At 42.5% G+C, this 24,963-nt stretch overlaps 1 protein-coding gene across 1 annotated transcript in view; it reads left to right on the forward strand.

Moving 5' to 3' along the window:
• DNAJB12 (DnaJ heat shock protein family (Hsp40) member B12) overlaps positions 1 to 24,963 on the forward strand; it is a 243,135-nt gene that overhangs the window by 122,650 nt on the left and 95,522 nt on the right. Inside the window, exons 3-4 of the mRNA XM_085603836.1 lie at positions 11,281 to 11,426; positions 23,129 to 23,314. Coding sequence (XP_085459962.1) covers positions 11,281 to 11,426; positions 23,129 to 23,314 — 332 coding nt within the window. The remainder of the gene's footprint in view (positions 1 to 11,280; positions 11,427 to 23,128; positions 23,315 to 24,963) is intronic.

Genomic DNA, 24,963 nt, shown 5'->3' on the forward strand with positions numbered 1-24,963 from the left:
TGTCTAGGGGTCTAGGGTTACAGGGTGTGACTCATTTATATGTTAGTTGGCCCCATGGGATGGAGTCATTGATTCCTTGTTCATGAGTCCTGAGGGGGTACACCCTCATTTGCTCTCTCTCCAATAGCCTTTTGGACAACCCTAAACCTCCTCTGATTTTTTTCATTTACCGTCCATTGGAGGTCATTGGCTGAATGTTGCATTTCCAGGTAATGAGATGTAAGTCTGGTAGCTGTTACACCCCTACGTATAGTGCTTCTATGCTCACTGATATGTATTTTAACTTTCCTGGTAGTCATTTCGATGTACTAGCTTTTGCAAGGGCACAAAATCATATAAATGACGTTCCCACAATTACAGTTCGTGTGGCATCGTTGTTCCCAGATCCGCTGTAGTCCGAGGTCAATTTCGGCAGTGTGGACTGTAAAGCGGCACACAACACATGAGCCACACGGGTAGTGTCCCCTCACCTGAGGTTGGTTCCTCAGGGTTAACTGGGTGCTCTGTTGGGGTTTCCAGCTATCAGTGTGGACCAAGGTGTTTCTTAGACTCCTGTTGCGTTTTAAAGAAAACATTGGTTTCTCAAACTTAAGTCGGTTGGAAGTCAGTTTGTTCCACTTGGTATTTATGATCTTCTTGATTGCGTTTGATGACTATTTAAAAGTCGTGATTCATATCGGAGGGTTAATTAATTTTTTTGTGGTTGTCTCCAGTAAAGCAGAGCGGGGAGTGTCACGCGATCTCTTTTGGGTTTGTTCTATTATCTTCTTTGGATAGGCTTTATCCTGTTGTTTTCTGGTGAGCTTAGTTGCTTCTTCTTTGTAGCTTTCCAAGTCTGAACAGTTCTTGCGAATTCTTACAAATTGTCCCACAGGGAGGTTTTATCTCAAAGCGCGAGTATGAGCGCTATTGGAGTGTTGCAGGCTATTTCTGTCTGTTGGTTTTGTGTAGAGAGTGCTTTCCAGTTTACCATCTCTGGCTATGATACTAACATCCAGGAATATCATCTTCATGTTGTGGGTGGACATGGTTAAGCGAAGAAAAGGATTCCGTTGGCTCATTCATGTTTCAAAGGCTTACGTGTTTTCTCAATCACAGTGCCATATTATCAGGATGTCGTCGATATATCTCAACCAACTCCGGATTCTGTTGGAGTATGGATTATTAGTCCAGATATGCTCTTCTTCCAGATGGCTCATATAAAGGCATGCAATGCTGGGGGCAAATGTGCTGCCCATGGAAGTCCCATACTTCTGTAAATAGAGCTGGTCTTCGAATGTGAAGAAGTTCTCAGTTATGGTCATGTGCATGAGTGTCATAATCCATTCGATAGGTGCTTGCCAAGGCCACTCTTGTGTGCTTAATAGGTTCTCAATGACGCTTAGGCTCTCTGTGAGAAGTTGGCCTGGTATATGCTGACAACTAATTAAAGTGGGCACCTTGCACTAGGCCAAACGACCCTTATTGATGATTAGGTTAAAGACAAACTTTATTGAAAGCTATCCTAGTGGTAGCTAAGGAGAGCAGCCTTCAGGCTAAGTCTTGAAGGAATGTAAAGCAGCTTGTTTTACCAGTTTATAACCTCCTGAATGACTAAATGAAAGGAGATCCACACAAGGAATATATAAAATATATGTATTTATTACTAAACACTCTCTACTAACCTCTTTATAAGATTAAAGAACAAAGCACACAATATTAAATCACTAGAACGACAGTAAATAGCACAATACACAGTGGGCTCCAGGGGGGAGACCAAACCATATACTAAGGAAGTGGTATAACAACCCCGACTTGACTAGACACAGTGCCTAGAGCACGTAGAATCGCTGGGACCCCAAGGAACCACCCAAGGTAGTGACTCAGGGGACCCACGGAGGACGGGTGCAGTGTGTGAACACAGGCGCGAACTCCGTACAACTCTATGGGAAAGTCGCAGTTGGAAATTTAAAGATTAAGGACACTTCGGAGAGGACTTCAAGCAATCCCTTTGGAACATAGAATGTTCTAAGGCCAGCACCCTTGTGAGTACCGAGGTACCCGTGTTACCTATCCCAGAGGAGCCGGGTGCATAGGGGTCAAGTGGTGTCGGAAACGCTCGTTGATTTCAATGGCGTGATGCGAAGAAGTGCTGCTGCCGGGAAGATGAAAAGTGTCCTGTGTGATCCAATCCTAGATCGTTGCTGAGAAGAACCTGAAAGCAGAGGCGACAGAGTCTGGGCCACTTCACAATGACCAGGGGTATGATAGGCGAATGCCCACCGATGTCTGGTGTTTCAGGTGAGAAGAGGTGAACTTGACTCTGCAGCCACGGGGACCAGGAGACATCGACGATGACCAAAGTCCGGAGGTGCGCTGTCCCACGAAGGAGTCAGTGTCCGGATTGAACACCAACAAGCCTTGGCAACTGCAACCCACGTGGGCAGAGGAAAGATGCTTCGGTGAGGACCAGCAAGGTCCTGGGGACTATCCAAGCTATGGAGAGTCAGGGCACGCCTGGAGCAACCAGGCAAGCCCACGGAAAGTCAAAGTTACCTTCACAGGTACCCACAGGTCAACGGACCAGGGATTGCGAAGGGACCTCGAGCTGAATCACAAAATACCAGCCCACGGAACACTCGTGGAGTGTAGGCCGGAAATCTTCGGTGGAAACACTGCTCGGGGTCAGGACTACAAGTAGCCCAAAGCACAGCCTCAGGGATCGGCAAAAAGCATATGCTGCTGCAAAAGAACGTGGTGCACAGGGGTTCGGGTTGCATGGTTCCCACGAGGGATACGGGCCTCAGAATTGCTGAGAGCACAGATCAACCTCAGAGACTTCGGGAACCCACCTCCTGTGTTGCAGAAATCTTCGGAGTCCTCAGGAGCTCGGGAGATGCAAACGGGTCAGATGCGTTTTAGGTGCCTGCCTTGCAGGGGAGTAACTCCTTTACTCCAAGGGAGATTCTTCAGTCATCCAGCGTCGTCGAAGTACTTGGTTTCTGTAGCAGAGTTTAGTCCAGGTAAAATCTAAAGTCCTGTAGTCAGGGGTTCCTACTTTATACCCAAGGAAGGGGTGGGTCAAACTCTGGGGACCCACCTATGGGAGGGTCAGGACAGAGGGGTGGCTACACCCATGTCCTTTGTCCAGTTTCGTGCCAGAGCAGGAGAAAATGGCTCCTGCAACCGGTTTGAGCTGAACTATGCACAGGGACACCAAATGTGCCCCCAGTGCAGACTTCAAAGCACTCTCAGAGTGCACCCGCCCAGCCCCAATACACTAAAGCCTGTCTGGGAGGTGGTCACACCTCCCAGTGACAGGAAACCTATTGTCAAGCCCTCCCCTGCTTGAGTTTCGTCCAGCAGCAGAAGGGCAGACTCGTGTCTGTGGCTGGCAGCATCCATTTTGTGATGCCCAGGTCGAGAAAACCGGTACCAGGTGTACCGGTGTTGTCATATTTCTCCGTCTAGGAGGGTGGAATCATACCTTTCCCACCAAACACAACATGTTTCCATGCAGCCGTTTTAAAGTTCGCATCTACCGCGAGGTTATAATGCACTTAAGTATATATGGTTGGCTGCATCACAAACAACCCCGGAAAATAGTTTCTGAAGGCTGCAGAGGGGCTCTGCTCATGCATGGGCACCCTCATAAAACCCAGCACCCTGCCTTCAGGATTGATAAGGCCTGGCATAGGGGTGACTGGTTTATATGTGCAGTGATTTAGGATAGATATAGTGAACCTATATCTAAGTGAGGGGTGCATGCACCACCTTACACAGGCTGCTGTAGCAGACCTGTGGTGTCATTTTGAATGGTCTCTCAGGGGTGGAATAATACATGCTGCAGCCCCTGGGAGGCCTCTGGGGTACCTATGCCCTGGGTACATAGCAAACCATATACTAGGGACTTATAAAGGACCCCAGAATCCAATCTTGAGGGTTCCTAAAGTACATGACAACCAATTTAGGGAGAACGCAGATAAACTGGGGTCCTGATTAGCAGGATCCTAGTCAGACTAGTCAAAAACCATCAAAACACCAGGAAAAAAGTGGGGGTAACCATGCAGTCAGATTCCACCTTTCTACACTCTCCTCCTGCGGAATGCTGGTATATAACGCTCCCACATGCAAACACATCATCATTTCTTGTGTGGGATTGTATTCCAAATCCGATAGGAGGTTGAGAAGATGTTTGGTGTCCTTTACATATGACCTGATCTGTGTGACCAGCGGTCGCAAGAACCAGTCGGTATACTGGGAGAGAGGTTCTAGGACCGAGCCTATCCCGGAAACAATAGGTCTTCTTTTTGGAGGAATCCTGCCTTTATGGATTTTCGGGATAGTGTAGAACAGTGGAGTTCTGGGGTCTGTTGTTTTAAGGAAATCCCTTTCATTTTTTTTCTTTTCCAGCGCTCTTCCTGTGATCTCAGCAATCTTCTTCTGTTGGTATGAGGTAGGATCCCTTTGAAGTTTTTTATAGTGTCTTTCATCTGAGAGTAGGATAAGGCACACCTCCCTGTAGCTGTCTAGATCTTGAATAACAGTTGCTCCGACTTTATCCTCTGGTTTGAACACAAGGTTAGGCTTATTGCTCAATGATCTTAATGCCTCTCGTTCTCTTCTGCTGAGATTATTGAAGACGTCACTTCTAGGTTGTAGTTGTTCTACCTCGTTAATCACCACTTCCTCGAATGTAATTACCTCTGGGGGCATCATAGATCATGGGGAATTGAAGGAGGGTTTTTTTTGCAAAGTAGTATTCATGGTCTGCTTCAAGTTGAGGCTTCCCCTCAAAGTATGTTTTTACTCAGATTTTCCTGAAGAATACTGCCAATTCACACCGTGTTTTAAATTTGTCAAACTAGGTTTTGGGAACATAACCGAGTCCTTTATTAAAGACTGATAATTCGTCTGAAGTGAGGATCTCATTTGTGAGATTAAAATCAGGTCTACAGGGAACTCGCACCTGCTTGTTGATCCTTTATCTGGCTCCTCGTGTTTATCCCTTCTCTCATGGTGTCGTCCCATTGGACTCTTCTGTTGTTCTGTCTGCCCCGTCCTAAAAAATACTGTTGATTTTGGTTTGGGTGGAAATATGGCATGTTCTCGAACTGAGGGTGTCCTTGGAACTGTTGTGGTCCATATTGACCAGGCAAGTGAACATCTGGGGAGGGGGGGGTATGTGGGGTTGTACCCCTTCCCTCTCGGAGGACTTGGTCTCCCTCTCCAGCTTCTAGATGAGCTGTCACTCGCCCAATTATCCTGGTGTGAATGGGACTAACCTGAGTCACTCTTGTATGATGGTTCAGTGTCTCAGTCTTGTTGCTTCTTATAATCATCTCTAATGTATGGGTATACTTTCTCCTTGCGAGAACTTCGTGAGATCTTTTTGTAATTTATTGATTTTACTCTGCATCAAATAATCTTTATGCTCACTAATCTCTTTATTTACTTCGTCTAGTTTCTTCTCAAACACTGTTATTTTGATCTGAGTGTTCAACATGTCCTCACTCGCCTTGATCTTAATGAGCAGGGCTTCAGATAGTCTTTTGGCTGTGTTAATGATTAAAATTAACCAGTCTCGCGTGCATCTCCGCAGTCAATGACCATTTAAAAAATAGGATCTTCCAAGAAAATCCATGGCTCATTATTCACTAGCAGACCTGTTGAGGCTTCTTTGCCACGTAGATATTCAGTCATTATGGCTCCGCAAAGAAGGATCTTCATCTGGTTTCTCTTCAATTCTTTCAGTTCATTCCAATTCTGTGACTGATTAAGGCACTGGGTAATGTTTGTGTCTGGTAGTAGGGACGGAGCTGCCGCAAATGCCATTTTGTCAGAGTACCCAATTCCCAACATTTCCGTCATCTTTGGTGATGAATGGGTGTATTTTATTAAAAGTGGTGCATGTAGCAAAGACTTGTGATTCACTGAAAAATGAGTGGAGTTTCCTATGTATACCTTCCAGCTGTGCGCTTCAGTGCTACTATGAAATCTTGGCCGATGGACGAGGGTAGATCCCCTAATCCGAGCCGGAAGGGTGGAAAAAAGGAAGAAATACGGAGGGATATGTCCTCCTAATATAATACTGGCACTCAAAAAAAATATCCCAACTTGGTTTTTAATATGTTGTGCACTATTCTCAATTGGTCATATACCATCAGCTCATAGGCAGGGAAGGAAGCAATTCCTTTTTGTTAACTAACCCTCACACACTCTAGTAGTGTCATGCTCATCGGCTTCACCCTGACTCCTAAAGGTCAGGGAGGGCTCGACTGTATTTCAAGGAGCACTTAGGAGAATAGGCCAGGGGGTTCTAAAGAATACAAATCCTCCGAAAACTGCAGGTATCCCTTAATTAGCAGAATTTCAGGGGATATTAAAAGAAAGTAAGGTAACGGGGTCGTGAGGATTTCATGGCCTAAGGCAAGCCCGTATGCGCCCGTCCGCGTCTGGCCCACGTCTAGCGCCATGACCCCTGCTCCAATTCTCAAATGCCATAAGTTATCGTATTCGCGAGAGGATCTCCTAAAGCTGAATACGAATATCAATACGGGATGCGGCATACCAATAGACCTCAGGTTTGAGCCAAGGAGGTCCCAACACTGTAAGTTGAACTTTAGTTATATTAAGGCAAAGAATATCACTAGCCAAGAGGCACAAAAAAACAGATCAAAGCAGAATGAGTGGAGAGCAGTAATAATTAATGCACGTTCACTGATTCGACACAACACTGAATTGGCGGATCTGATTGAAAGCCAGAAACTCGATCTAGCATTCATCACAGAAACGTGGGCTGACGCTGCCTCAAATTCGGAATTGAAGGCAGCACTCCCTACGGGTTACTCTATGGTTAGAGCAGACAGAGAACATAAGCGGGGGGGAGGGCTTGCTATTATTTTTAGAGAAGAACTTAGAGTGTTGGGTTGTGCTAGAGGCAGCTCACCAGAGTGCGAAACTCTAGCATTTCAGATTACACTCCACGACAATTACACGTTAAATGGCATCCTTATTTATCGTCCACCAAAAGCTCAGAATACCCTGTTGGAGAAGATAAGTCCCTTTCTAGAATCCAGTATAAAGCATTCCGACTTCACAGCAATTAGGAGACTTTAATTTTCACTTAGAAAAAGGAGAGGTTAATAACACGGCCGCACTTACTGACTCAATGGCAAGTTTTTCCTTAAAACAGATTGTCAGACAAGAGACCCATAGTGCAGGGCACACCTTGGATGGAATTTTTACCTCCAATTCAAAAATAAAAGTGTTGGAAGTTATACCAGTCATTTGGTCAGACCATAAAGCTATAGTATTCACCATACAGGATATCGGACAATCAATGACACCTACTGATACCCGGGCTAAAACGGTATATCAGGATTGGGCCAATACTGATATCTCCAGGCTACAAGATGTACTAGGAACATCCAAGTCAAATTTAGAAACTGACTCGAACGGTATGGCCAATAGAGTATACCTGTGGACCAAGTTGACGGTAGAATCAGTAGTTCCAAAGAAAACCTTCCTGTCTAAAAGGAAGCAACCTTCTCAACCATGGTTCTCGGACAAACTTAGAGAACATAAAAAGGCATGTAGAAGGTCAGAAAGAAGGTGGAGAGCGAATTATGATGATGTGAGGAAAAGAGAGTACGCACAGACGTTGCTTGAGTATAAAGAAACTATTAAAGAGGAAAAGTCTAAATATTTTACTAATAGGATTTTAGAAGCAAAAAATTCTTGCAGTAAATTGTTTGATACGGTGAAGAAACTTACTAGCCCTCCAGAGAGTTCTCAGAAGCAGAATGACCTAGAGTTTTGCAACACTCTGGGAACATTTTTATTGATAAAGTTGAGACACTATACAAATCATTGAAAGCTAGTTCACAGTTAGCCTCTGATGATAGCACGGCAGGAAATTGCACTACAAAACCAAGTCCGGTGTTCCTCTTTCGTCCGCCTTCAGAGGAGCAGATCAGACAAATAGTTATGTCAACTAAGTCTGGAGCTCCTTCTGACCCCTGTCCCCCCAAAATCTTTCATATGCTCACAGATATGATCAGTGAACAACTTACAATAGTATTCTCAGAAATAATAAGGTCTGGGATTTTCCCAGAATCATGGAAAATAGCATCAGTCCGGCCTTTATTAAAAAAGAGTAATCTAGATCCCAATGAGCCAAGTAGTTATCGACCAATCTCAATAATTCCCTTTTATTCCAAGGTGTTGGAAAAGCTAATTAATACGCAAATCTCAACCTTTATCATGGAAAAAGATCTTTTAGATCAATCACAATATGGCTTTAGAGAAGGTTATGGAACCGAGACAGCATTGGTAATGGCAGTAGAAGAACTTAGAACAACTCTGGATGAGGGAAAGAAGGCCGCCTTAATTTTGTTAGATCTGTCGGCGGCCTTCGACACAGTCAATCATGGAATCCTAATGGAAAGACTAACAGAGTTAGGGCTCCGTGACTCTGCCACCACACTGTTATCATCATACTTAACAAACAGATCGTTTGTTGTAGAAATCGATGGACTGGTCTCTAAATCCTTCAACTTGTCATGTGGAGTGCCACAGGGCTCTTCCCTCAGCCCCACTCTCTTTAATATATACGTGGCACCTTTGGCGGCCATAATTAGAAAAGCTGTCTTCTCGGCTGTCTCATACGCCGATGACACACAGATAGTGGTCTTGGTGTCTGATAACTTAGATGAGACAGCTGACCGATTCAATACCTGCATGGTACAGATTAATACCTGGATGCAGAGAAATTACCTCAAACTTAATGGGGGGAAAACAGAGGTGCTGCTATTAGGAGCCAAGACACCCTTCTGGTCTCCAAGATGGTGGCCGGCTGACCTAGATGAATGTCCAGCCCCAGTCACGAAAGTGAGGAACTTGGGCGTCATAATCGACGAAAGACTAACGTTTTAATGGCAAATCAAGAAACTGGCCTCTGTCTTTTGGGGTATCTTGAAAATGATCAGTAAGATCCGTCATAATATTCCACTAGATTCCTTGAAAACTGTGGTTGTTGCTTTGGCTTTATCGCGACTGGATTATGCCAATGCCCTATATATGGGTCTTCAAACACAGTTTCTAATTAGACTCCAAAGGTTGCAAAACGCAGCGGCTAGAATGATTTTGGACATTCCTAAGTTTGAGTCTGTCTCCCTTCGACTGAAAGAACTTCACTGGCAACCCGTGGCCAAAAGAATTATCTTCAAGTCACAGTGCCTAGCATTCAAGGCATTACATGGGAATGGATCACACTATCTCAGAACACATATTAAAAAATACATTCCAGCTAGGAACCTAAGGTCATCACAAGCACTTCTTTTATCAATACCCAGATATAAGCAAGCACGGTAGGAGCTTCTTTCTGGGAACGGCAAAAATTTGGAATACTCTACCTAGGTCAATAAAGAATAGCAATTCACTAATGACATTTAGAGGGTTGCTGAAAACATGGTTATTTAAGAACTAACAATCTAAACATTTGGTGATCCAAGCAAAACTGTATAGAATCCTTATGTGTCGATCATAGCGCCAAGACGCCCTTGGGCATTCGTGCGCTCTATAAGTTTATAAATCAAATCAAATTATGACCCTTATCACATTAGACCTTATCTTTACTTTGCACATGAAACACCAGTTATCAAGAGGAGGATATAATCACGTTGTGTGTTCACTTCTTGCTAATGAGGGGGGTGTGGGGCAACCAGTAAGAGAGTCACTGTGGCTTTCTCAGGTAGCACAGTGTCAATAAACATTATTCACAGGATCCTCTTGACCAAAGTACCATATATTGCTTCCCACCTGGAGTTTGGACTTCTAACAGCACTGCAAGCAAAGCCCTCCCAGCACTTAGGCATGCCAACAAGATTTGACCCAAAAGGTATGGGACTTCATAACCAAATATCCAAATCATTCCAAACAAATCCATATACTTCGTCTTCAAGTATATTCCCTCTTGCTTGACTGCTCTTGAACCTTGAATGAGGAGATTTTTTCTCTGAACTCAGTTTAGAAAAGACCATGGTCCTGGTTGTAGGATAATCTTTAATCATGTAGCTGCCTTCCTCTCTTGGTTCCTGTCATAGCAGTGACTGCAGCACTCAGTCTTAGCTACATCATCTTGTTTTTACCACCTGTGGTTGCTAAAGGAAAACAAAGCCTCACAACTTCTAGATCCATGTACTGTGCATGTTCCTACATCGAGTAGTTGGAGTCAGAAAGTACTCCTTGTTTTAACCCCTTATTTCTTCTTCTCACAAGCACATTTTCTCTGATCCATATTTTGGCCTAAGCTGACGTCTGTGTTTATTCTTTGTAGGTAGAGAGGAAGATATAATATATGAGTGATAGAGCGCAGGATAAGAAATGGAAGTGACCACCCAAATGAAGTCTAAGATCTTGTTCAAGATGCTGTCATGTGATTATCCTGATGTCCTACTCTTGTGATTGCAACTGAGATCCTACAGTGATCTTTCTGTAGTATTGCCACCCTGATGTGTTCCAGCTCCTAAACATGTGTGCCGTTCTGTAAAATGTGAGTTTTGTTGCACACTCCACTGTGCTCTGACAGTCTTTGAAGAGTACATAGCCACTTTTCAACACCACAGTTCCAGTGTGTTTTTATGATTGATCGCATTCTTCTCACTTCATTTCAGTGTCTGAAAAAACAAACTTTATGTCAAGCTTTCTTATCAGCCCAAAATTATTGGAATTCACTTTCTCTTTTTCTTTTGAACCTGTTCCTTGCAATGATTCCGGAAGGAGCGAAATAACATTTGTTTACATTAGCTTTCGGAAAATAAGTGAACATGTTAGTCTGTGTGCCCTGACTTACCTGTTTGCTGGCTTCTTGCTGTTCTTACAATGGTTGAATCGACTGGGTTGTTGAGGGGTGCAGAGACATATTGCAGATCGTTGTTATGATTTTGTGATGTTGTTTTCATCGTTTTATATTGTGTTGTTATTGTATTGTTTATTTTTCTGCCTTGGTATGAAAATTGCTTATCCTAGTTTTCGGAGCCATTCTCACAAGTTTGTGCTTAAACAAAAACTCAAAATGCATAAAAGAAATACATGTCTAAATTTATAGTAATTGAAGTAGCTTTCTGATCAAGCCATAATTCCTGTCAACTACAAAGTTTAAAGCAGAGAAGTGAATTGAGATGGGGTAATCCATGCCTCTTAACTTTCACTGAGCTGGTAATACTTAAACTATGCTATATTTAGATCTTGGGGTTATAACGTCTGTTTTATTTCTTCTTCCTCTCCTCCAACTTGCAGAGTGAAACAGTGTAAAGATTACTACGAAATCCTTGGAGTGACCAGAGATGCCACAGAAGAGGACTTGAAAAAGGCTTACCGTAAACTAGCACTAAAGTTTCATCCAGACAAGAACCACGCGCCGGGTGCTACGGAGGCATTTAAAGGTGAGTCTTGGTTTTCAACTTGTGATCTCTCATGAGATGTCCGGTGTCGGAGCCACAGGATATTACAGCTGTTCTCTTAAACATAATGTGTTTCATTTCTAAGAGCTTTTTTACCAGCGGTTTTCAATGCATGTAATAATAAATTACGGTCCTCCCTCATATTATAAGTGCACTGGACTTTGCTTCCCATGTAGCTAGTTGTATGCTTTATAAATACTTTTAAAAATTCCACCAGATACATAATTTAATTGTGGGGCTACTACTACGTACAGAATGTGATTCTTGTTCAACATGGTCATTTATAGTTTACTTTAGTTTAATAAGTTGACATAAAGTGTTATCCTTCATCACATTTGTTAGACTATTTTTTACCCTAATACGTAAACATCTGATTTTATGCCATGTTGTTTCTGGCTTCCGCTTCTCTGTTCACCATGGGGGGTTCCCAACGTCTTGCTGGTAATGAGCAACACTTGCATATTAGTTGCACTGGTGCGCAGCTTGAAGCTCAAAAGATCTATCTTGCCTCCCCTCTTTTCCATCTCTTGCCCACTCTTTACTTTACCACTCTCATTCGTTGCCATTCCTTTCCCTCAATTTACATTCTCTTTCCATTCTCTTTGCTGCTTTTCTTTCCCTTAGTGTCTGTCATGCTCTCTTCTTATTTGACTTTATCTCCTCACATCTAATTCCCCAATAAGCTAGCTGGCACCTGATCTGTATACAGTGCTGGTTTCAGTAGCAAAGTATCGTTTCACGGGAAAGCTAAGATCTAAACAGCCCAGTAAAGTTCTTCAACACAATCATAGTTTCCTACACAGTAGATGAGCAACTGTATTCGTGTAGTCAACCTTTAGGGCCGTCTGGCTCGGGCAGTCATAGATTGATGCTGGGGACGGATAGGACCAAAAAGCGTCTGAGTGATGACTCGGGAGTGTATATGCTCTTTTTCATGGGTGACATCGCTGAACGTTTCCCCAGACAGTCCATCTAAATCAATGCGAGTTTTATGTATTTTTAAAATCTATTCAGGTCTGTAATAGCTGGGGTATGAGATGGCGCTGCAGTCGCTGAGGTGGTGTGTCTATACCACAGCTTGCTGATATCATGATATAGGTTGCAGCTCGCGCTCTTAACTGCCTCTCTGCCTGCATTTACCTCTAGCACCTATAAATTGTAGATCGGTCTCTTTCGTAGTCAATCTCAAGAGAGAGACTATAATTAAAAGGGCTTTTATGCAGCTCAGGAATGATGACTAAAAACTTCCTAGGTAAGTTTTGTTTAATCGCGAGTTTCTGACAGAAGCCGATAATTATATGATTCTTACATAAAGGACAAAGGTCGAACTTGTGCGGCCTGAACCTCTCTTAGATTCACATGCTTTGCATTATTTCGCCATCTAGTGGTTGGGTCGGTAGATTCTGGGGTTGTTAAAAGTTTTTCTCTTTTTGTGCTTCCACAGTAGATGGATGTTGAGTGTAAGCTCAGAGTACCTCTGGGCTCCACATCCATTTTCATATTTTTAGGTCTCGGCTAGCGTAGGCTGCGCGCGTGCGCAGTCTCGCTGGCGAGACTTAATGATATGGGGTATTTTCTGTAAGGGGCATTAAGCCCCGCCCCTCTTTTCCATTGGCTGGCGTCACCGTTTATGCTAAACGGTGGCCAGCCATTGGAAAAGAGCTCCTTGTGACGTATTCGCTTGGCTTTTTCGGCCTTCCCATTTGGACGGCCTCGCTTGCTTTGCGTTCCTTGCAAACGGTTTCTTATCTTTATGGGGCCAAACACATGGCCCCAGAAAGATAAGAAACCTTTTAGCAGCGAGGCCGTCCATGTGGGACGGCAGAAAAGGCGAACGAAACGTCATGGCAGAGTCATTGCGAGCGCTTGGTCCTGTTCTACCCCCACCCGCCCTGTGTCCTACTTCGGTCCCAGAATCCGTGTTCACTTATCACCACAGACAGGCAGGAGATCTCTAAACACTTCCGGCAACATAAAAACAGCATCACTGACAAACCAACGAAAACATCTCTCAAATACGTTCCAACAATCGCACGCTAGCTTCGAGCTTGATCCCCACTCTGATGCGCGAGGAAATGCTAAAAATAGTAATGAAGCTCGAGGGTGACGAATACCTCAGAGAATGGGAAGTTTAAAAAGTGAGAACGAAAACTTAACTATAAAGTGCTCTAGAAAACAAGCGCCATCAGATGAATTGGACTCATTTCTGCTTTGCAGCGCTCGGTTTGATTCCAGGTTGTGAAGCGCTACTGGGTTTAGAGGGTAAGGGAACCGAGAGAGCAGGAAAGCAAGGAACTTGCTCGGGGTCACACAGTTTTCTTAAGTGGTGGGCAGAGCTGGGATTATAAACCCATCTTGCTGGTTCCATATCCGGTGATCTGAAGTCTGGGCCGCATTTCTTGCTCTGTAATCCCATTAAAGACGCAGATGAGAAGAAGGCTTTCGACAGCTGGACAGAGGAGGGGCCTCCCCAAGCGACAGCCAGATGTGCTGCTGTTTTCTGTAGGTGTGGGGGACAATGCCTCACCGACAATTGCACACATTCTGAATGAATGCTCCCACCTGCTCACACCAATCAAAGGCCCTTCAAAGCTCTTTGTGTCAGGCAGTTTTAAAAAGAAACATACAATGGAGATATTTAGATGGAAGCGCCTAGCGGTACCACGGCATAGTAATCGAAGCACTCTTAGAAAGTCGATAGTGTTAGCATGTTCACAAGTGCTGGTGTGAGCTTTAAAGCAAATGCTGACACTAAATGGGCTGCAAGCACAGCCCTCCTATTACGTCAGTATGTCAAATCACGGGTCACATATCAAGCAGAGTGCCACGAAGCCTCTCAAGCACTAGAAAATGTGCGTATGCTCTGTTGTGATTTTTGATGTATTTGTTTTTAAAGAAGCCGCCGACGGGAAATATTTTCAAGAGTTTGAATTGCTAGGTAGGATGACAAAACATTGTAAAGGATTTTTCTTTTTTAACTGAGTGATATGTTAATTTGAATCTGTTTATATGTCCGTCATTGTCTGAACATGTATTTAATATGTTTTTTTTTAAATTGGAAATGATTCATTTATTGATTTGAAGTCATTGTAATAAAATATTAAAAATTGTTTTGTTCATCTGTCCCGGTCGTTAATACGACTTGGAAAACAAATTCTGACGTATTGAGAGTGAAATTTCTATTGGGTGCGGGAGTATATTCCCAAAAAATATGACAGAAAAGAAAGCGTATGTGTAACGAAATGACGCGTTTCTAGCAAGTTTAAAAATTGCTGGTAAACACGTTTCTCACCAAGAAAACACAAGGGAAAGTCGCTGCAAGTAACGGGCCATGTATAAAAGATCACAGTACAGTGTAAGAAAGGGCTATACACACACACTAGATATATATATATATATATATATATATATATATATATATATATATATATATATATATATATATATATATATACATATACACATACCATTTCTAGGGGTGACGTCATTCGCTGCTTTCGAGAGAGAGAGTTTACAGCGGTGCCCTTACTGTAGTTCCCTTTACAGAGTTACAAGATTTTTTTTACCCTCCTCAGGTAACAGCCTTATATAAGGTATCAAAAATTGTGTCTGTGTGTGCGTGAAGAGGTTTTGAGCACGTGTCTGTGCGTGCGTCTTCGTGAGTGTGCATTAGCGGGTGCATACCAGGTGGCTGCTTTTATTTTCGTCGGTAACTGAACATGTAAATATCTAATGTAAAACAGTGTCAATAAACGTAGGCAATTTTATAAGATGAAACGGAGACCGAATATGTCTTATTGCAAACCCTGCATTTCTGTAACTGCCAGTTGCCCCCATCACAGAACTTCATGCGCCCCTCCCCGTGAATATCCAAGCCTTTATGCGGAAAATACTGTTCCACTTGAAATTAACTTGAGGTTAAAAATGAGACCTGGAACTGTAACGACTTCATTAGTAAAAGCATGCACTCAGAACCCCGGAACTACCTCACAAACACAATCACAGTACAGTTGACTTAGCGCGTTCAACACTCGCTGCTGACATCGGATGTCATGGGCAGTCCATCCTTCTGAGGTCGGTCACTTATCTTTACTTTGATTAACAGTACTGTAACGCCGATTATTTACAGCGCTTAGAAGTGACAACGCGCTGTTAAGTTGTTGCTGTTAGTAGCGCTCTCCGTTCGAGGCAGGAACACTCCCAGTAACAGTAGCCCCTCCAGGTGGAACCGGATGTGCATTCAGTGGCTGGACTCGGGCTCGGGGCACTCACAGCTGTGTGAAAAGGACAGGATGAGGGAACTGGGCTGCAGGTTGCCCTCTCCATGGCGATGCATTGCTTTGCCGGGCCTAGTATTATTAATTAAACACCCCCAGTTCTAGGGGCTAAGCTTTTCCTGTGGCTTCAAATATCGATGGGCGAAGGGGTCAAGACCGAGAGAGAGCTCATCTGCACAGGATCACACGATGCAGGTAGGGATTCGGGAACACGTGTGACTGTAGTGTGGGCCGCCTGTTTCTACTGGTGACACTTGGGCACCACAATTTCTTCTCACGGATTTTAACACCAGGATCTCTAACGGGTCCCAGATACACCTTCTTGCTGTTACAGCCCGTTAGAACCTGCAGACTTTTCGTACTTTTATGTGTATATTTACTAGGGGTGGGCGGAATTTGCGGAATTAACCTTCGCAAATTATCGCGAGAATGTTTAAAATTATCGCAAACAAGCAGAAATATCGCGAAGATGCGGAAGGTTTTTTCCGGCATGTTCGCGCGATTTTCTGCATGGTTGCGGGTCGCCAACTTACCCATGTGGCTGCTTGCGGGCGCGGCCATCTTGTTTTGAGTTGTTCTCGCGGTGCATGATCGCGAGAAGAAAGACGTGATCGCGCGACGCATGACGTCACTGCGGGCGCGAACTGTCGCGAGACAGCGCAAATGGCTAAAAACAATACAACATCTCATGGAGAACGCGACCGGATCAAGAAAACTTGTCGGCGAACGCAGGGAATCAGGTAAGGCGATCGCGCGCGCGCGAGAATGTATCATTTTACAGCGCGAGCAAGAAACAAATTATCGCCAAGCTGCGGAAACCGGAATTTTTGACATCTTCGCGCTCTCCGCGGAACGCAAAAATGTCAAATTATCGCAATTTCCGCGAACGGAACGAAATTTTTGCCCAGGCCTAATATTTACACATGCCTACACTCCATATATATTCCTCAGAGTACACAAGTCGCTACAGAGAGGCCAAAAGGAAAGCCCTTGGCCACAGGACCCTTTTCATAAAACAAACTACAATTCTCAGCGCGTTTTTTGGCAGAAACGTACTGATCCCTGCCACTTTCAGAATGCAATGTATTCCCTGTGCAGCTATGGCCCTTTTAACTGTAATAAACGATTTCACCTTGCCATGCATTTATTTTTTTCTGTTTTGGTTTCCTCAATGTGTAGGACGGCGCCTTCTGGTATTCGTCCAACCTCTGGGCGCTTTAAATCACCGTGCCTGTGTAAGTCTGCGCGTTTATATCTTGGGAGCACCGTTGATTCCACGACAGTTTAACGCTGTTAAGAGGGCCCCGTGGGGTGTTTCTGCTCCGAATCGTAGGTGTGTGCCACACCTTTTTCTAGCTCCTTAGACTACTTAGGTAACTCACAAGCACTGTGTATGTTACTGCTCATCTTGCATACGTAATGTCTGCAGTTTCTTGGAGAATTAAGGGTAGTACACAAATAGAAAATGGAGTCATTTGGCACATGTTTCAGAACTGATTTAATGCCCTATTTTAACTCTAGTTCTGCTGTGCTTGTCTGACTTCCTAGTAGAGGAGTGTTCCAAAAACATGCTTGCTTCTAAAACAACATGCATTGAAAATGCAATAGGTCTCGCCTTTGATTAAGTTAAAGCCATTTGCTTTATTAAAGATATCACTTTATATACATATATCCATCCCAATATCACTAATACATGCTTTTTATACATGTATAGATCTGTATATGTATGCACACTATGCTATTATATACCTATATACATATATAGATCAACATATATATGCACATATATACACATACAATACATCTGCATATCTAAATAACGAAACCTCTAAATACATGCTTAAATATGCATATTATGTACATTGAAAAATGCTAACACAATAATAAAAACACTTCTAAAAATAAACACAATTTGCTAGAAAAAATGCTCTAACTTGGACAAAGACGAGACCTGTTGCATTTTTAATGGTTGTTTTATCTACCGTTGGGTTTGGAAATGAATAAATCTACAGAGCAGCCAAAGCTACCATAAGAAACAGACCAATAAAGCTCATAAAATTAATTACGTCGGAAGACAAACATGTAGACTTCAAGCCGTAATGGGATATGTTTTTCAGAGGAATAAGGAATTCAGCGCCTTAATGGCCTCATACAAAATCCCAAGTAAAATGTGTAAAAAAAGGCCAAGAGAAGCAGAAGTCAAGTATGATGGTCTTTTACACCAGAACTATAGAATATAGGGCAGGATAGTCCTTTTCAAACAGGATGCTGTAATCAGGCAGCGATGTATGGGATCAGAGTCGCCACAAGAGCAAGCAGAACATACCCAACTAGGCCATCTCCACCAGATGATTTATTGATCTGTCGTGCTGATGAGAAGGCCTGCAGGTACATATGAGTGAAGGAAGACGAAGAATCTTGCTTCCTCCTGGAGAGCCCACACCCTTTACAAAGAAAAAAACACTACCTCCCTGCACTACCTAGTCTTTTACAACAGGGAATGAAGTATTTGAATAAGACTGTTGCATTTAGTGTGCAAAAGAAATACAGACTCCACAAGACCCACTGACATTATTAAAGCCCAAGCAGAGCCCAGCTTGTTACTACAGCCATAAAGAGAGCTTGTAATACGGATCACAACCAGATGGGGACGCAGCGAGCAGAAAGATGGAGCGAGCAGCAACCCAGTGGAGGACTGCAAACACAGGTGCTCTTCTTTCAACACATCGCCACCGACTGGGAAAAATAGAAGTGCTCATGCAGCATCTACCGTCCTTCTAAGGAGAGCAAGGAGCGCACTTACAGAGGATAAGGCCATACTCGCTACCGTCTCTGGACTCCAGATACATCTAATAGACAGTTGTGTATAGGCTTGGTACTTCATACACTTCCAAATCTACGAACCTCTGTGATTAACAACCCTCTATAACAGTCATGATTTGGTTGGTAGCAGTGCCAGTGAACCTTAGAAAAGTTTATTAAGACAACCGCGACAGCTCAAGGCATGGGAGCCTTACAAACATGAGTAAGTGTTTTCAGTGGATCACCTACACTCAGAAGAGGAAATGGCGTTAATGGAACCTTATTCACACAGACCCAAACACAATAATCTCAGGGCCATTACACATCTCAGGTGACATCACAATGGCAGCAAAGCTCACCTGCACATCACATATTTTTAGAGAACGAGCTCATGCTATGAGAGAAAGCGCATAATGAAAGTAACTGAATCATGTCACCATGAAAGAGAAGTGGGTGTTTAACAGGCCTTGAACAATCATTAAAATGTTACCAGACCTGTAGGTCTAGTGACTTACATAATCTACTTAACTTAACTGTAATGGTTTTGATCCATAAACTGCTCTCAAATTGGGTGACCCTAAGAAGATATTTTATTTCACCAAGCTGCCTTTTCTTTATTATCACATAGAGCATCTTCAAATATGTGTGTTCAGCGTGTGTGCTGTACAAAAAGCTGGTTTGTTTGATTAATTGACTAAACTGTTGCTCCATGTATTTTTTCAAATCTGACCCACATATAGGGGCACGTATGATCCTTGACATGTCTTTTAGTTCACTAACCGAATTGTCATCAGGGTGGGGGCAGGAATGTTTTTCAGTTCAGGTTTAAAAACGTTCACTTTTAAATAATCTCACTAAAGCATGATGTGGTAGTGTACTATCATTTCCAGTCAGCACATTTCCCAGTGACATGGCCACAAAATTTCCAAAGATGTGCAGTTTTACTATAAAATTATATACAGTACTAACGATAATGTTTGGAAATCAGGTTTCTGCAAATATTTAGCATTTGCACATCAGCAAGTAAAATGGTCTGATTTGTTTTTACCCTATTAAAATCTTTCCCATCACACTTCTGAATTTCAAAAACTGTGCTTTCCTAATTGCTGATATATTTTGAAATATTTGTACTGTTCATTTGCAAGTTATTTATATGTTGTACGGTAGAAAAAAAACTAACAGCCTTTACTAGCACGATTATCAGACAGACCACTTTACAAAATCCTTTAACTTTGCAGTCAGAGAAACACAAATCTTCAGCATAAAATAACCAGCAATTTGCAAGAAGACATAAGCGGACATTCAAGCTCTGTCTTTGAATGCACAGCAGATAAAATCAGATAAAAACAAGATTTGAAGGCATCTTAATTGCTAATTCACTTTCTGAATGAACAGGACACCTGTTCTTTGCCAATTCAAGCTCTCTCTCTCCAGAGTTGACCAGTAGGTCCTAAAATTATTTGACTCGCCATATCGAGTGTGACTAGATTTTTCTTGGCCTGTTTAACAATATCAAACGTGGATACTTCATAGAAAGAGAAGGCAAACCAACACCATGTATGCTTAAGAGACGGGCCCACAATATCCCAAAAAAGTCCATTCTAACACTGCAAGTAACAGAACTTCTAGAAAAGAATGCCATACAAATAGTACTGGTGCCACAAGGACTACCTGGCAACAATAGGCTTAAAAGATGGCTACTTTCACATGATAAGTCAATATCATCGCACGTACCTGAGATTCATAATGGCTAATAACCAGTTGAAAGTTCTACCCATTGTGATAAAGTCTGCTTCAAGAAAGTTCACAGAATGTCTTTGGAGTAGTGGTGGTTTAGCTCGGGGGGGGAGGTAATCAGTATATATATATTTATACCTAGACGACTGGCTAGTGAGGGGAAATTATTTACTACAATGCCAGAAGATCACCAGTATGGTGATTCAGTTATTGCACTGACTGGATTCTCAGTAAACATCAAGAAATGATCCACTATACCAGAACTGGAGATAGTGTATTGGGGAGCCCAACTAAAATTAAAAGGGCTGCACTAGCAGTCCACACAGAAAGGAGGATGATGGCATTTCAGGAACACATTTGTCTTTACTAGACGTCACAATGTCTGACAGTAAGAACACCTATGAGATTAAAGGTCATGCACGTATTCCAGTAATACCACATGCCATGCTATACACAAGACCACATCAGGAGTTGGTGATGAGACAGTGGTCACAGAAAAAGGAAAAGTATGACAATCTCGTGGTAATTAGGACAGCACTTCCCTCTATGACTATAAGAACCATGGATGCGTCACACAGAGGCTAGGGGCGAGCATATCAGGAGATCTCCAAATAAACATCGAGGCAGCTGTACAACTGTAAACATATAAGAAACTAAAGACAATTTTTCTAGCATTGAATATAAATAAAAGAAAGGGACATGTTGTTACAACCAGACAATACAACATTGATGTTTTACTTGAACAAAGTTGGGAACAAAATCGGGCACCTGGTCAAAACTAAAGCAGGAAAAATTGAAAAGGGCAGCAGAGAACAATATCACCGTTACTGCAATCCATCTCTCAGGACAGCCAAACATGGGAGCAGACAGGATAAGCAGAGAAGTAAGCATATCTCCCAAAAGGGAACTCCGTTAAATAATTGTAGACAATATTTTTGCAGTCCAGAACCCTCACAATAGATCTGTGTGCAACTGCAGAAAATGCAAAAAGCCAAACCCTCGCATCCATGTTTCATTACCCACTTTCTCTCAGAAATGCACTGCCACTGAATTGGTTAAGGATATTTGCCTACACTTTCCTCTTCCAATGGTGCTGTAGTTCAAAGTGAATGGCAAATGCAGGATATCCGGGATAAAGTGATTCTAATAACCCCAGTGTGGGCAGGCAGTCGTGGCTCTTACTCCGGATGACAACGTTCAAGAGACACTTAGAGGTTGCCAGAGCTCATAAACCTCATTGTTATGGAAGGAGGAATCTTTCCCTGTTCAGAGACCGATCAGCTAGCCATAGAGTCATTGCTCCTGAAGGCATAAGATTTCCGCACCTTAATCTTCCTAAGTCTAAGACTGGTCACATACAAATGCTGTGCCGCTAAATGATTAGGATTCATGAATTGGAATCAATAGCAGAGATACAGAGACTTTATGACAAGTGAGACCATCACTATACTCTACTTAATGTACCTGTGAGATTGTAAACTGCATCTGTATCATTAAAGGTTCTCCTATCAGTAACAGACATAAGAGACCAGGATAGCTAACAACTTTTTAAAATACCAACCATAAAATAGTGTCTGGAAGGACTTGAGAAAGTCTGCCCCCAAGAACATTTCCGCCAGCAATGTTAAACTCTAACATGGTTCTAACAAAATATAAAATACATGACATTGAAAACAGTCTGTTCGGTAGCAATAACATAACATCACTAAAAAGTGAGCTGCAAGCGGTTACTATACAGAAACCATACTTTCAAGTGCATTAAGATAGGATCATGATGAGAACTAATCCTAAATTAATTCTCAGGGTTACATCCAGGTTTCACATTAACCAAACTATCCAGTTGCCTTTTTCTGGACCCAGTTAGTTAATCAACCTGGTAAACTTTCCTTCCTCTATTCCTGAAGTTTATCTCATCGAGGACTATGCTTATGAGAATTCAACTAGCATAACAAATATTAGTATTTTTGTGTAGCCCTCTCTGTTCCAAGTGTGTTGGAGGAAAACTCCCTCCCGGAAGTTTCTGAAAGTTTAAACATTTAGTAAAAAAGTGACAGCTAAGTCACCGCGACTGTCCTCATTTGCACTTCGTCATATCCCGGTGGGCCCCAGCTATATACCTCAATCTTAACTTTATAACTGTTCTGCCAATGGTGTAGAAGACTATGATGGAATCATGCAAATATAAATGTTGCTCATTTAAATGGGAGTGGGTGATACGGGATGTGCTTTCTAATATCAACCCATAAACGTTTCATTTGGTCTACTTGGTTAATGCCAAAAATGACTCATTATACTTGTGTTCTCCAGATGATTTGCTTCTGCTATAATTTTGAACAGAGTATGCATGAGGGATATGGTTTAACAGATGTAAATTTGCATCAAAGCTAGTGCCCTATATACCAATCCCCCAGGATCAGAGATGATCATGGCTGATAAATAACTCCTTCTATGAGTTTCCCCCAACCAAATTCAGATTTTTCTCCTCTCTGCTCCAACATCTGCATATCCTGGAGTTTAGAGGCTTTTATTTCTTGTTAAATTTAGGAAGGTTTGAACTGTGAATATTAAACTATGATCGATTTTTAGAGCAACCAGTAATAACCAGATGTAACAGAGTCTGTTAAACATATAATTGTGATCCCTGCACGAACAAGTGTTTATTCAGCGGCTGCTATTTACTGAACCACTTGTAATGAGGGCCTGTATGTTATTATAGATAATGAGAAGTGACGTGTATATTGTTCCATTGTCACCGTTACTGGGGACTATTTGTATCTTAAAGATGTCCATGTAAATATTGGTAAATGTTTCATTTAAAAGATGTCTGTGCTAAAATAGCCATAACTGGCGGCTCACTCTATCTTTTAGCAATTGGCAATGCATATGCGGTACTGAGCAACCCAGAGAAGAAGAAGCAATATGACCAGTTTGGAGATGAGAAACAGCATGGCAGTCGGCATGGGCACAGTCACGCAGACTTCCATCGAGGATTTGAAGCAGACATATCTCCAGAGGACCTCTTCAATATGTTCTTTGGTGGTGGCTTTCCTTCTAGTAAGATGTTACCATGTTTGCTTGTATCTGTTGTTGAAACAAACTTTTGGGTGCATCAATGGCGTACTGATTTCACATTGTAGCTATCATGGAGCTCTTTCTGGGGATGCTGAAGTTTCACTCAGGCAGGGCAACAGCTAAGTCACTATAGTTGGTGGAATTCTGACTTTCCTGTCATCCTATTAAACTTGGAAGAGAAGATACCGGTCTCAGTGCAGTAACTAATAATTCTGAGGAATCAAGAGCCCCCATCCATAGTCTTTGTACAGAGTCATTAAACAGACTTTAGCTCCCAAAAGACCTCATCAGAGACTCTGGCTGCCAACCTGAGGCATCTTGGAGCAACCTGCTTTGGCTAAATGTGTAATATAATTTAAGTCCCTCACTGTGCAGCTTCAGATGTGTTACGGTACCCAGTAGTAGTCCATATGTGTGCTGGAGCCAAGATGGGGTTGCACATGCAGAGCCATTTATCATCTGTTGGAGGAGCTCTATTAATACATGACTGACGTTTTTGACTTGATGGTTTCACCTTAGTTACCTGGAAGCTAGGGTTTCCACAGAACTCGCCATGTAGATTACGTTTCTGGTATCAAGAACACATGAAAAACGTCTTTTACAAGTAACGTGGTAGACCGTAGGTTTCAAAATATTTATATGCTCCAGTGTTGTTCATGTGAAGAGGTTTGAAGCTCCTGCAATGCTAAAATTGTATAAAGTGGTTAACAGCTCAGTGCAGAAACCCCCCACTTTTAATGGGTCACACCCAGTACATCTCCTTGGTCCCCAGAGGCTGTGCCATATTAGCCTTAGCCATTGCGAGAGACAAAGAAAACAGACCGGTATTTTCCACTCCCACCTTTGGACTGAACTCGTAGAAATATTGTGAAGTTAGGAATCAGGCAGACTTGTAAAAGAAGTTCTTGAAGGGTATAGAATAGTTAAGGAGACTTGCCCTCAAGAAATTCCGAATTAGTTTACACACACTGTGTTGTCTTTCATAATTAGTGCTGTATACATGCAAATCCAATTAACCATAATAACTCGGTGATAATGAATGTTATTAGAATGAATAAAATATAAATCGCGAACATTGTTCACCATGCATTCCTAACCAGTTCGTTTAAGAAGCTCCCTATTTGCTTTGTCGTGCTACATTGTTATGCTGTCTTGCTGCAGAGCCATGTAATATACCCATACAGAAGCTGCAGAGCTCTTGGTCTTCAATATCTTATCCATACAGACAGCATGTCCACCAGCATCTGGTTTTTTTCTCTACCCTACCCTGATTGGGAAGAGCTAATATACCTTTTTCTCCATAGCATCTCTATGGAGCTGGAGGGACACCTGTCAGTTGAAACACCGATGATGGGCGAGTGGCAACAATTAGCTGAAAACAATTCTTTCATTTGAACCATCGTGAAGCATAAGTGCAAGTTACTTTCTAAACCCTGCTCGTAGGGAAACTATAGTTTTAGGAAAGTAATTTTGAAAGAAAAGTTTTACCTCCTAACTGCTAGTTAAAGGTAAAGCAGTGCAGAAATGAACAATGACTGCATAACTCATAACAATGACCACCCCACAACATAAAATAAAGAATTATTATTTTGCACAAACTTGAGCAAAACTGGAACTCATGTTAAACTAGC

Source organism: Triturus cristatus, chromosome 1_2 (assembly GCF_964204655.1).
Source record: "Triturus cristatus chromosome 1_2, aTriCri1.1, whole genome shotgun sequence".
NCBI classification, from domain to species: domain Eukaryota; kingdom Metazoa; phylum Chordata; class Amphibia; order Caudata; family Salamandridae; genus Triturus; species Triturus cristatus.